Source organism: Neoarius graeffei, chromosome 3, assembly GCF_027579695.1.
Source record: "Neoarius graeffei isolate fNeoGra1 chromosome 3, fNeoGra1.pri, whole genome shotgun sequence".
Taxonomy (NCBI): domain Eukaryota; kingdom Metazoa; phylum Chordata; class Actinopteri; order Siluriformes; family Ariidae; genus Neoarius; species Neoarius graeffei.
In genome coordinates, this window is record NC_083571.1 from 101,220,072 (window position 1) to 101,232,127 (window position 12,056).

The 12,056-nt window shown below is 41.6% G+C and overlaps 1 protein-coding gene across 2 annotated transcripts in view; it reads left to right on the forward strand.

The window, feature by feature from the left end:
- Positions 1 to 12,056, forward strand: part of yy1b (YY1 transcription factor b) — a 57,003-nt gene that overhangs the window by 21,102 nt on the left and 23,845 nt on the right. For both annotated transcript variants that reach the window (XM_060917782.1, XM_060917783.1), the window contains exon 2: positions 4,981 to 5,143. In XM_060917782.1, coding sequence (XP_060773765.1) covers positions 4,981 to 5,143 — 163 coding nt within the window. The remainder of the gene's footprint in view (positions 1 to 4,980; positions 5,144 to 12,056) is intronic.

The following is a 12,056-nucleotide window of genomic DNA, read 5'->3' on the forward strand; positions in this document are numbered from 1 at the left end:
GGAAGCGTGTCTGTAAACAATGCTGAATTTTCTCAGTATTACCACGATTTGAACGGTCGAACGAAGATTCGATGCAAAGAGAAGATAGATATGTGTGGTTTTGACCCATATTATTGAAAAAAAAGTCAGACTTTTCTGAAGATAAGACGCGTCTACTGACCATTGAGTACCCAGATATCATGGTCTATCTGGTTCGGCTGCCAAAGGATCAAGTCCAACTTTGGATGAAACATCGCCCATTTTCTGAGTGGGAGCCCAGTCTGGATTGTTTCTATCATATATTTTTGCTGGCGCTCCTAGAAGCGAAATGATAATACACATGTTAAAATTATAACAACGGCCGAGTGAACCATGACGAGAGAACACTCATTTTATAGCAAAATTCTAGCAACACAAAATTCTTCCATGATATTATCGAGAGAGCTTTTGAATCTGACCTGAGATAAAATGATTACTGTAAACACAAGCTGTTTTTGGTTTTAGCCTCTGTTAGATCAGCCCTGCCGATGTTATTCAGCCGTGCTCGTCTCCTCTCCGTACTAAGCCTCAGAGTTTCCTCGCCCTCTTTCCGAATCACGGACGAAATTCTAAAAAATCGGAACGTGCCACGGTCACGAGTACTGTTGTGACCACAACCATATACAGCACAAAGATTTGGCGTAGCTAAAAGAACACGTAAAGCAGTGGAAAAACAGAGTGTTGCACACGCATGACTGTTTTGTATGGAATGTCGCTTGACCCCGCATTTGTATTTGGGTCCGTCTCAGCCCATGTTTACATTAGACCGTATCAGCGGATCATCAGATTAACGTTTTTAAAACGATTAGCGTGCACACAGCAACACCAATACACGATTTGTGTGCACACAGCAATACCAATACACGGATACGCTCTGCTCCGCAGGCATCCTGCGCTCCAAATCACTCCGCCCTGAACAGCGAGCGCCCTCTGGAGGGTGCGCACTCCGGCCTTGCGCAGCTCACAGAGCGCGCGAGTGGAGTGCACGAGCAGTGATTCGGGACTGAGCCGCTGTGTGTGTGATCTCAGTGCATATCACTTACCACTTGCAAGTGGAAGGATGGCAAGCCTAAAGACAATCATAACTACACAATGGGCAGTATTTGCATCAGTATTTGCAGTATTTTCATACTTTTATACTCTTTAATGAAAGGTGTTACAAGGCGGAAGTCCGCGCCGTTTTTCAGCAGTCGCGTCACATGACCAACGCCAGCGAATCAGGAAGGTGGATGTCACAGTGACGTTGTCCAATGAGACGCCAGCTAGAGCTCAGCACAGCATATCCGCGTATTCTGAATGTTTACACAGCACCGGACCAGACACGATCTGGATTGAATACGTGGACGCTGGCGGATTCCCGTTTCCCGGCATTTCCAGGCGGTTTAATGTAAACGGACAGTGCATCCGCGAAGAAAACGAGACAGATACGGTCTAATGTAAACGTAGCCTCAGAAACTGGTCTCTCATTTGGGACATTATGGTCAAAAAATAAATTTTCTAATTTTACTATTTATTTTGCATTTACTTAACACTCAATGTTTCTTTTGTCATGTTTAATAAGAATAAAGATAGCATCTTGCTTTATCTGGCCTCCACTGTGGACATTTTTTTGATTACAATTCAAATGCTTTTGTAAAATTGATTTACATATAAAATAACTCCATCATGAAGAATTAAAGCCCCTCCTTCACAGATGAGTGAAAATATTGAATAAATTTCCTCTTTTTGATTGCTTGGGTTAAAAATGCCAAGTTATGATGACTGAATTGATTATTCACTTAAATATGAATAATATGATACATTTTGGGTATTTGATATGGCGAAATAGGACACAATGGAAAAATCAAGAACACACCGGAAAGATGAGAATAACGGTGGTGGTAAAAGAACAGCGACTGTACCGGCTGAAGGTCGCGCGGGTCTCTGCTGTGGCACGCGAGCAACGGGACATCACTACCGCACCGGACGGAGCGGGGGCGGGGCAAAATGACTGGCCGTAGATTCTATCAAAAGTTCGATCTAAATTGACCATGGTTGCAAAATATTGGCCAAAATACGCAAACAGTACGAAATATGAAAGTAAGCTGAAAAAGAAACATTCTATTGCCTTATACTGCAAGACTAAAACAAAATAAAACTGTCAAAACTCACCTTTTCAGTGATAACGTACCAGAAAGACCGCAAATGGAAGCACGATCAACTTCTAACTGTTGGAGTGGAAAATTCCATTCTACACCTGCAAATTGTTAATGCGTGTCCTTCCCCGCACACAAATAACACGCTACGGTAAAAAATAGACCACAACTCATTTTATAGCTCAGAAATTCATACAAGACCAGCTACCATCGTAGCATATTCTGTAAGAAACATATTCTATACCCAACTTTCAGCTTTTGTTTTAAAAAACAAAATTGCAGATTTATAACTCAATTTTTATATGGCGTAGTGATTTTAAGTTACTACTTTTGGTGAGGTCGTGACCTTGACCCTGAGGCTTTCCGATTAGATCAAAACACACGATCGTATTGGTTTTGGGTCTGCGGAAAATGGAGTTACAACGGTGATCAAATATTTTGCATGATGTTTTATTACGGTTATGATTATTCTGTGAGCGCACCAATCCTTAGGTGGATAAACTTACAACTTGAAATACAATTAGTGATAACTGTAGACTTTTCAGTGGACTACAACCTTTTTAAGGGAATGCGATGTAGTCAACCATTTATCATGTCCCAGATCAAGCCGCCATTTTTCCACAAATTTGCAGAATTTTTGCCAAATTCTGAATAGAGTATTCACATCAGAGATTTAGTTTTATCTGTATTATTTCTTTCATCATTTTATTTCAAATTAAAACCAACATCACCATTCAAAACAGTATAGTTTATTGACCGAGTATATTTAGTGGGGGACCCCCACAGTACCCAGTTTCTGAGACAGACCCATATCCACCAACATGGCCGACATCCGGGTTTCTATTCTGCTTTGACGTCGCTTGCAAGTCAAGGATACTGGACGCACGGTTTGTTTGTGATTATGCTTCTTTACTCATGAAGATTAATAGGCAAATTCCTAATACCAGTCAGACTCCTGTGTGCATTGGGCAGTCTGATGCATAAGCATCTGTATTTGTTCAATGTTACGAAGTTCAACGAATTTTCAGGACCACAAGGTAGAAAACAGTTCAGTCGTCTGAATTTGGAGTCTTTATTTAAACAAGTTAACGTCATGATGGTGCGTCTAGACACGTGTCAAATTGCACATGCAAATGTCATTGGCTTACTGTCCTGGAAAAATGTACAAAAAGCATAAAACATTTTAGAGGTTTTATTTATTTATTAAACAGTTTGTTGAATGTCAGGCTATGACTGGTGTTTTAGCGCTGTTACCATAGAAATGTTTTGGGCATTGCAATATTAATTTGTATTCATAGCAAAGTAAAAATGATGGTACTGTGACAATTATAGTCCTTATATCTGTATTCAGGGCTTTGAACCAGAATTTTTTTCCTATTGGTTCGTTCCGAACAGAAACGGAATTTTAACGTTTCCGGTTTTGGGTTCCACCATTAAATAGACGTTCCCGAACCGGTTAGAACAAAAAAATTTCGTTCCCGGAACGGTTAATTACGTTCCCTGTCAGCGGTTTAACAAATGGCTATAAAATTATGTCTCTGTCTCATCCAGCTTAAGCCAAATGTAGGCTAATTCTATTACAACCTTCATTAAATAAGACAAGAAATAATTCAAAACAATTATTATTTCAAATGTTGGCGATTTGGATTCTCAGTATGTCTTCCCATCTACACAAACAGAAAAAGTGCCACAAATGAAAGATAATTCGTTTAGTGTGTTACCAAAGGCTAGTCAGGCCCTATAGAGGGCTACCGCATGACGTCACCGCGCCGCGAGATTTAGTTAGGCGCCATATTGGAAGACCAAGTACACATCTATGCAAGTACATACATACATAAAACAAACTACACCTGAAATGTAGCCAGGGCCGGTTCTGCCCTAATCTGGACCCGGGTGCAACATCGCGCAACCCCCCCCCCCCCCCCCCCCCAAAAAAAAAAAAAAAACAGTCAAAATCAGGACAACCATCACATAACTATAAACACTTTATATCAACTATTTTAACTAAATGGGCTATAATAAATAAGCCTGCAGGCAGCCACGGCGGGCTGCCTCAGAAAAGTAACCATTCAATGACGCAACTGAAAGCCTGCAGCCACAGCGGGCTGCCTTAAAAAGTAACCATTTGTCCTACCTTAACTCGTTTTGCATTTTCTGCCTCCTTTTTTGTATTTTCAACCCTCCGTTTATTTTCTTTCCTTTTCTGAAAACCCGATTTGTGTCCAGACATTTTGTTCTGCTACCAACGAACTAACTCGTCAGGTCTCGTCTCTCGAGCCCGCGATGATTCCCGTGGGAAGGGCAACAACTGATACGTTTTTACAAACAGCCAATAGGGAGGTTGCAACGTTCAGGCTCTTCTTTGCTCAGACACTCAGTAATGGAGACGTGATAGTAGTCCACCTTCCCGCTCTCTCCATTCAGTCAGCGAACGTCACACAGGAAGTGAACCCCAGCGGGTCATAGAAACTTGCGCAGGAGAAGAATGGCTTTTTTATTTGTAGGCTACGGAAACTTTGAGGAACGAAATAAAAACCGGTATTAACCGGTTACCATTATTTTTAATAAGCGTTTCTGTTCCGGAACATAAAAAATAATAAAGTTTCTGGTTTCGTTTCTGTTCCATGTGAAATAGAAAAAGTTCCCGGTTTTCGTTTTCGTTCCTTGAACCGGTTCAAAGCCCTGTCTGTATTACCAAAACAATCCAGAACTACATACACTGACGCTGCAAAGTTTACGCGAGATTTTCATAAACTGTTTGTTTAGTAATATACATTTTGTTTTTTGTTGTAATAATTTGTAGTATATAAATGTGGTTTCATTTCAGATGATAAAAAGGACATTGACCATGAAACAGTGGTGGAGGAGCAGATTATTGGAGAGAACTCTCCTCCAGATTACTCTGAATACATGACTGGAAAAAAGCTTCCTCCTGGTGGCATCCCGGGCATCGACCTCTCTGACCCCAAACAGCTCGCAGAATTTGCCAGGTGAGAGAGGGAGACAGACACACACGCACGCATGCACGCGTGTGCACACTTAAGTATCTGGTGACTGAGGTTAGGTATTGTATGTGATTTTGGCATTTGCTTTTCAGACTGAGTTTTACACAAATAAAGGTCATTTCAACTTTGCCGTAATATGGTTTTGGGTGAGAACTGACTTGTGAGACGTCTCGGAGCATCGTGTAATTTGGGTAATGAGTTGTCTGCTGCTATGGAGAAAGAAACCTTATGTACCGTATTGGCTCGAATATAAGACGGTGTTTTTGTTGTAAAAAATAGCTCTTAAAAAGGGGGGTCGTCTTAAATTCGCAGACTAGACAAAATGCGGCCAAAAACGAAAGTGAAAGTGAGCAAAGTGAGGCTGAGGATCTCTGTGCTGAGTAGCTGTAATTTAGCAAACTACCCTTTCCATTGTTTCAGTTGTTTATTATTGTAAACCTTAATGTATTAATGCATTGTTTAAAGCATTTGCACTGTTCTGCAAATTTATTCCATATACCCGTAGGCTATGGGAAGTTAATGCATTGACATTCTGAAGTTTATGAACTTTCAATCTAAACCTGACAAATTTGTTGAATTAATGCAATTTAAATGTTTTAATTTGGCTTGTCTAGTAGCCTGCAGTTTAGCCTCTTTTTTTACTTCTATGAAAAGTGTTCACGGAAATGAGACTGAAATGACCTCTATTTAAATGTGAAAAACAAAAGCCTCTAATTTTAAACAGAATTTTGAAATGAATACACTTTATATGAATGAACATTTGGTCTTCAAAAAACTTTTTCGCCAAAGATGAACTTGGAAAAGGGGGGGTCGTCTTACATTCAGGGTCGTCTTATATTCGGGCCAATACGGTATATGATCATGGTAGCTTAACGCAGTGTTTCTCAGTTCTAGTCCTAGGCACTGTTCTTCGTACATGGATCACTAAGGGTGGCATTGTGGGGTAGGGTCGTGATACAATGGTCACGATACAGTGTAGATTTATGACATTTTGGTAAAATGTAATTCAAAAGACAAAAACAAGAAAAGTATGGTCGAAAATGCTAATTTCCTTTATTAAACCCTAAATCTCTCCAAACTGGAGATGTGTACCCCATTGGAGCATTTGCTCTGTGCATTTTTATCCTCCTTCACTTTTCACATTTTGTGAAAAATATGTCAAATAACTACTGATTGATTAATTAACCACAGGCGAGTTATCACCAAACTATCTTAAAGGGGAACAGAGGGCAACATATAGAGTAAATATAACAATAAAACACACATTAACGAACCTTATTCAAGACTTACAAAAGTTTTTTGTTCTAAGGTTGGAAAGTTATAGTGTTTTTGAAAGTAGCTCGAGCAAACTGTTTCCGCAGTTTGAACAGCCCGCCATGATATTAATTTTATCCAATCAGAATGCACGTTCATTTTCTCTGCGTAACACTCATGACGCATGTATGTGCCCAGTTGTGTTGGTTCATTGAGGTTGGGAATAGCACGTGTGAATCGGAAAGTAGGATGAATTGTAAGTGATCGGCTACACAACGCCACAGCGTGTTGCTTTCGGGTGTAATAACAGGACCGATGGAAAGCATAACGATCCTCCAGACGTGTCTTTTCACTCGTTTCCGCTGAAAAACACCAAGCGAGTTCGAGCTTTCTTCTCTTCTTTCGTCATCACCGGAGTCGAGAGTACCTCTCCTAGGTTCAAACTGGTACCCTTCTAAGCCATAGCCTGCTTGCAGTGTGTCTTGCGGGATCTCTTCGTATGATTCGACAGAGCTGTCGCTTTCACTTGATGCGCCCGACGCCATGATTACACGCTTCTCTCCTAGTGCAGTGGGTAGGGCTGACGTCACGGTCTTTTAAAAATGGCGACTCTTGTGCCGTTTAGCGTACCGACTATTATATTTACAATTACCAAGATATTTCGTTGTTTTCTAGTATATAAATTTGATAGAATACTTTAGAATACGTTACTTTGTCACATCAGCAACTGTATATATTATATTTGGTACCCCTTTAAAAACGTAAAGCAGAAATGATAAATGGCGCTGGCTTGGAAATGAAATCTTGCATATTCACATCCGCTTCCAACAGATCCCTGTTTAAGCGAGCGTGATTTTGCAAGATCCAAAATATATATCGGTGAATCGTGCCAGCCGTATGGATTACCTAGTTGGGTGGTTTGAATTGTTGCCGACTTTAAAGGAGAACTGAAGGCAATTCATTTTTTTTAATCAAAATTCTATTTATCTCATTTTATTAAATATCTGAATGCATTTTTGATCGCTATTTTGTCACTGCTATAGCAAGTTATTTTGAAATATGCTATGGAATATATCAGTCCATATGTCAAAGCAATGGGCGTAAATGAGATTCGTTGAGACCTGTGCGAGACATCGTAGGACCGAAGTAAAACGTACAGCAGAAATCAGTGACCGACATCTGCCAACGTTGTCAAAAGACGCACGCGCCCTCTTTCGAATGCTGATGTAATCAAGCCGGAAGTTGTGTTTGTTTTGATGGTAATCAGGAAAGTTTGAAAAAAGTCAGCAGTAATCGTCATTTAAACTCATTTTTTGTGCAATACTTCGTTTGGAAAACAGTTTTCAAAATGGCGGTGCTGACTTTCGAAGTTTCGCACAAGTCTCGTGAAGATCACGCGGATAAGCGACGCCTACCGTGGACCAAACGAACTAAATTCAACACGGCTAAAAACAGAATAGGCCGATAAGTATAATATTTAATTGCAATTAGCTGCCAATACGAGTCACGATATAAGGTTACCAAAACCGAAAACGTAATTGAATAACACGTTAATTAAGAAATGAAGCAAGTTTAAAAATGACTTCTCCTTTAATAGGAGGACTCATAGTTTTCTGTGCTTTTTGGTTAATTTGGACTCTCATATAAAGAAAAAAATGTCCTCAGTTTGATCAAACAGATTACAGCTTAAAGCTGTAAAACTTTTCATAAAATCTGTGAAATTTAGTTCCCTCTAAAATTTGGTCATTGTGATAAATGTTTATTTCTGTAATATCCCAGGAAAAAAAAAACAGGCCATTCTGTGGCTGGGAAGTTATTTAATTTGAAGGGATTAAAGCAAATAATGTGCATGCGAGCAGACTGTGCTTCGCGCAGTCAAGCAGACCGAGGAAGTCCATGTGTGCATGCGCAGGTTTATATTCTTTTGGGTTTTACAGCAGCTGGCCTCCACGATGTTGCATTACTGCCATCTACCTTGACCGTGCACTGATAGTTCCATCATTCTGTCGCTAAACGAACAGCTGATCACACCGAGGTGCTCGCTGACTGCCGATTATTTATTAGTTTGGTCCTTCAGGGGCTTAGCCAGGATTGGGATGGTTGGGAGTGTTTTTTTTTCTGAAAGTAGGGAGTGTAACTTGGTCGCAATGGGGGGCGAATTTTGAAAATTTCATCTTTTTTGGTGCCTTCTGGTGACTTCTGGAGCTGCAACTGAGCCTTGAAAAGAAATGAAAGAAAGACTTTTAAGTGTGAATTATATTTTATTAGGCATTTTAACACATTTTATTTACTGACTTAATAAAATGTTGTAACAAAGTTTAAATTTAGTTCTTATTCATAAACCAGAACTTTACAAATCACTGTAATTATCAAAAATCTTCTACAAATTCCTGCAATAAAAGCAGAAACCTTTGAATTATAATTTCTAGTGTGCTTAAGACAAAAAGCAAAATACAAATTGCTGCAATCAAGTCCTATTACACAGAATACATCTTTACTATATACAACAAGGATAACAAATGAGATTCAGCCAACTGTGAAGATTAATATGAAATATTTACAACTGAAAATAATAGATACCTTTAACAAGTTTTGATTTTACAAAAAATACATCATGCAAATGTTACATCACAAAATGTTAGGAATCATTATCCATCCATCCATCCATCCATCCATCCATCCATCCATTTTTCACTGCTTCTCTGGCTCTGGGTCATGGGGGTAGCAGCCTAAGCAAAGCAGCCCAGACTTCCCTCTCCCCGGCCTCCTCCACCAGCTCTTCCGGGGGAATACCGAGGCATTCCCAGGCCAGCCGAGAGATGTAATCTCTCCAGCATGTCCTGGGTCTTCCCTGGGGTCTCCTCCCTGTGAGGCATTCCCAGAGAACTTCCTCTGGGAGGCGTCCAGGTGGCATCCTAACAAGGTGCCCGAACCACCTCAACTGACTCCTTTTGATGTAGAGGAGCACCGGTTCTACTCTTGAGTCTCTCTTGAATGACCAAGCTTCTCACCCTGCCTCTAAGGGAGAGCCCAGCTACCTTGCGACGAAAACTCATTTCTACCGCTTATATCCGCGATCCCATTCTTTCAGTCACTACCCACAGCTCGTGACCATAGGTGAGAATGGGGACGTAGATGGACCAGTAAATTGAGAGCTTTGCCTTTTGGCTCAGCTCTCTCTTTACCACAACAGACCGGTTTAGCGTCCGCATCACTGCTGACGCTGCCCTGATCCATCTGTCCAACTCCCGCTCCCCCTTACCCTCACTCGTGAACAAAACCCCGAGATACTTAAACTCCTCCACTTTAGGTAGCAAACACCCCCCCCCCCCCCCCCCCCCCCCCCCCCGACCTGAAGTAGGCACTCCACCAGTTTCCGGCTGAGTGCCATGGCCACAGACTTGGAGGTGCTGATCCTCATCCCAGCCGCTTCGCACTCTGCTGCAAACCATCCCAGCGCACACTGTAAGTCACAGATTGATGAAGCCAACAGGACCACATCATCCACAAAAAGCAGAGACGTGATCCTGATGCCACCAAACTGGACACCCGCTGCGCCTAGAAATTCTGTCCATAAAAGTTATGAACAGGCCCGGTGACAAAGGGCAGCCCTGGCGGAGTCCCATATGCACCGGGAACGAGTCTGACTTACTGCCGGCAATGTGAACCAAACTCCTGCTCTGGTCATACAGGGTCCGAATGGCCCACAGTAGTGGGCCCTGAACCCCATACTCACGAAGTACCCCCCACAGGGCACCACGCAGGACATGGTTATAAGCCTTCTCCAGGTCCACAAAACGCATGTAGACCGGTTGGGCAAACTCCCATGCACCCTCCAGTACCCTTGCAAGGGTAAAGAGCAGGTCCACGACCAGGAAGAAAACCGCATTGTTCCTCCTGAATCCGAGGTTCGACTATCGACTGGACTCTTGTCTCCAGCTCCCCAGCATAGGCTTTCCCAGGGAGGCTGAGAAGTGTGATCCCTCTGTAGTTGGAACACTCTTTCCGGTCCCCCTTTTTGAAAAGGGGGACCACCACCCCAGTCTGCCAATCCAGAGGCACTGTCCCCGACCTCCATGCAATGTTGAAGAGGCGTGTCAGCCAAGACAGCCCAACAACATCCAGTGCCTTCAGGAAATCAAGACGAATCTCATCCGCCCCCGGAGCCTGGCCACCGAGGAGCTTTTTAACCACCTTGGCAACCTCAGCCCCTGTGATTGACAAGTCCTCCTAAGCACCCTCAGACTCTGCGTCCTTCTCAGACAACATGAAGGTGGGATTGAGGAGATCCTCGAAGTATTCCTTCCACCGCCAGATGATGTCCCCAGTTGAGGTCAATAGCACTCCATCTTCACTGTAAACAGTAGGGACAGAGCACTGTTAGGAATCATTTTGATTGTTAAAACGTGCAATAAACAGGAGTTAAAAATAAGTGAAATTAAGTTACAAATGAAAGGAAATTTTCCACGTGATGCATGATGTTGTATCTTGAATTGGGTGAAGCAGGAAAAAATAGCAGAGAATTTTAGAGCCATGTGTCTCTAAATTCATTAATTTTTCTATTAAAAATAAAACCTAATAACACGAAGTCTGTGATTCGAATTTGGTAGCTTTCAGTCCACTAAACAAAAATAATTGGGTGTCTGGGAAAATTATGACCTACACTTGAAAAATCTGAAAGGCAGTCTACCTTTTAAGGTTGATGTTTCTGCTATGGAGGCTTATGTCTGGAGTTAGCAATTAAGATTTGTTCATCCCATGCTTTGGTGATATACAACCCCGATTCCAAAAAAGTTGGGACAAAGTACAAATTGTAAATAAAAACGGAATGCAATAATTTACAAATCTCAAAAACTGATATTGTATTCACAATAGAACATAGACAACATATCAAATGTCAAAAGTGAGACATTTTGAAATTTCATGCCAAATATTGGCTCATTTGAAATTTCATGACAGCAACACATCTCAAAAAAGTTGGGACAGGGGCAATAAGAGGCTGGAAAAGTTAAAGGTACAAAAAAGGAACAGCTGGAGGACCAAATTGCAACTCATTAGGTCAATTGGCAATAGGTCATTAACATGACTGGGTATAAAAAGAGCATTTTGGAGTAGCAGCGGCTCTCAGAAGTAAAGATGGGAAGAGGATCACCAATCCCCCTAATTCTGCACCAACAAATAGTGGAGCAATATCAGAAAGGAGTTCGACAGTGTAAAATTGCAAAGAGTTTGAACATATCATCTACAGTGCATAATATCATCAAAAGATTCAGAGAATCTGGAAGAATCTCTGTGCGTAAGGGTCAAGGCCGGAAAACCATACTGGGTACCCGTGATCTTCGGGCCCTTAGACGGCACTGCATCACATACAGGCATACTTCTGTATTGGAAATCACAAAATGAGCTCAGGAATATTTCCAAAGAACATTATCTGTGAACACAATTCACTGTCCCATCCGCCGTTGCCAGCTAAAACCCTATAGTTCAAAGAAGAAGCTGTATCTAAACATGATCCAGAAGCGCAGACGTCTTCTCTGGGCCAAGGCTCATTTAAAATGGACTGTGGCAAAGTGGAAAACTGTTCTGTGGTCAGACGAATCAAAATTTGAAGTTCTTTATGGAAATCAGGGATGCCGTGTCATTC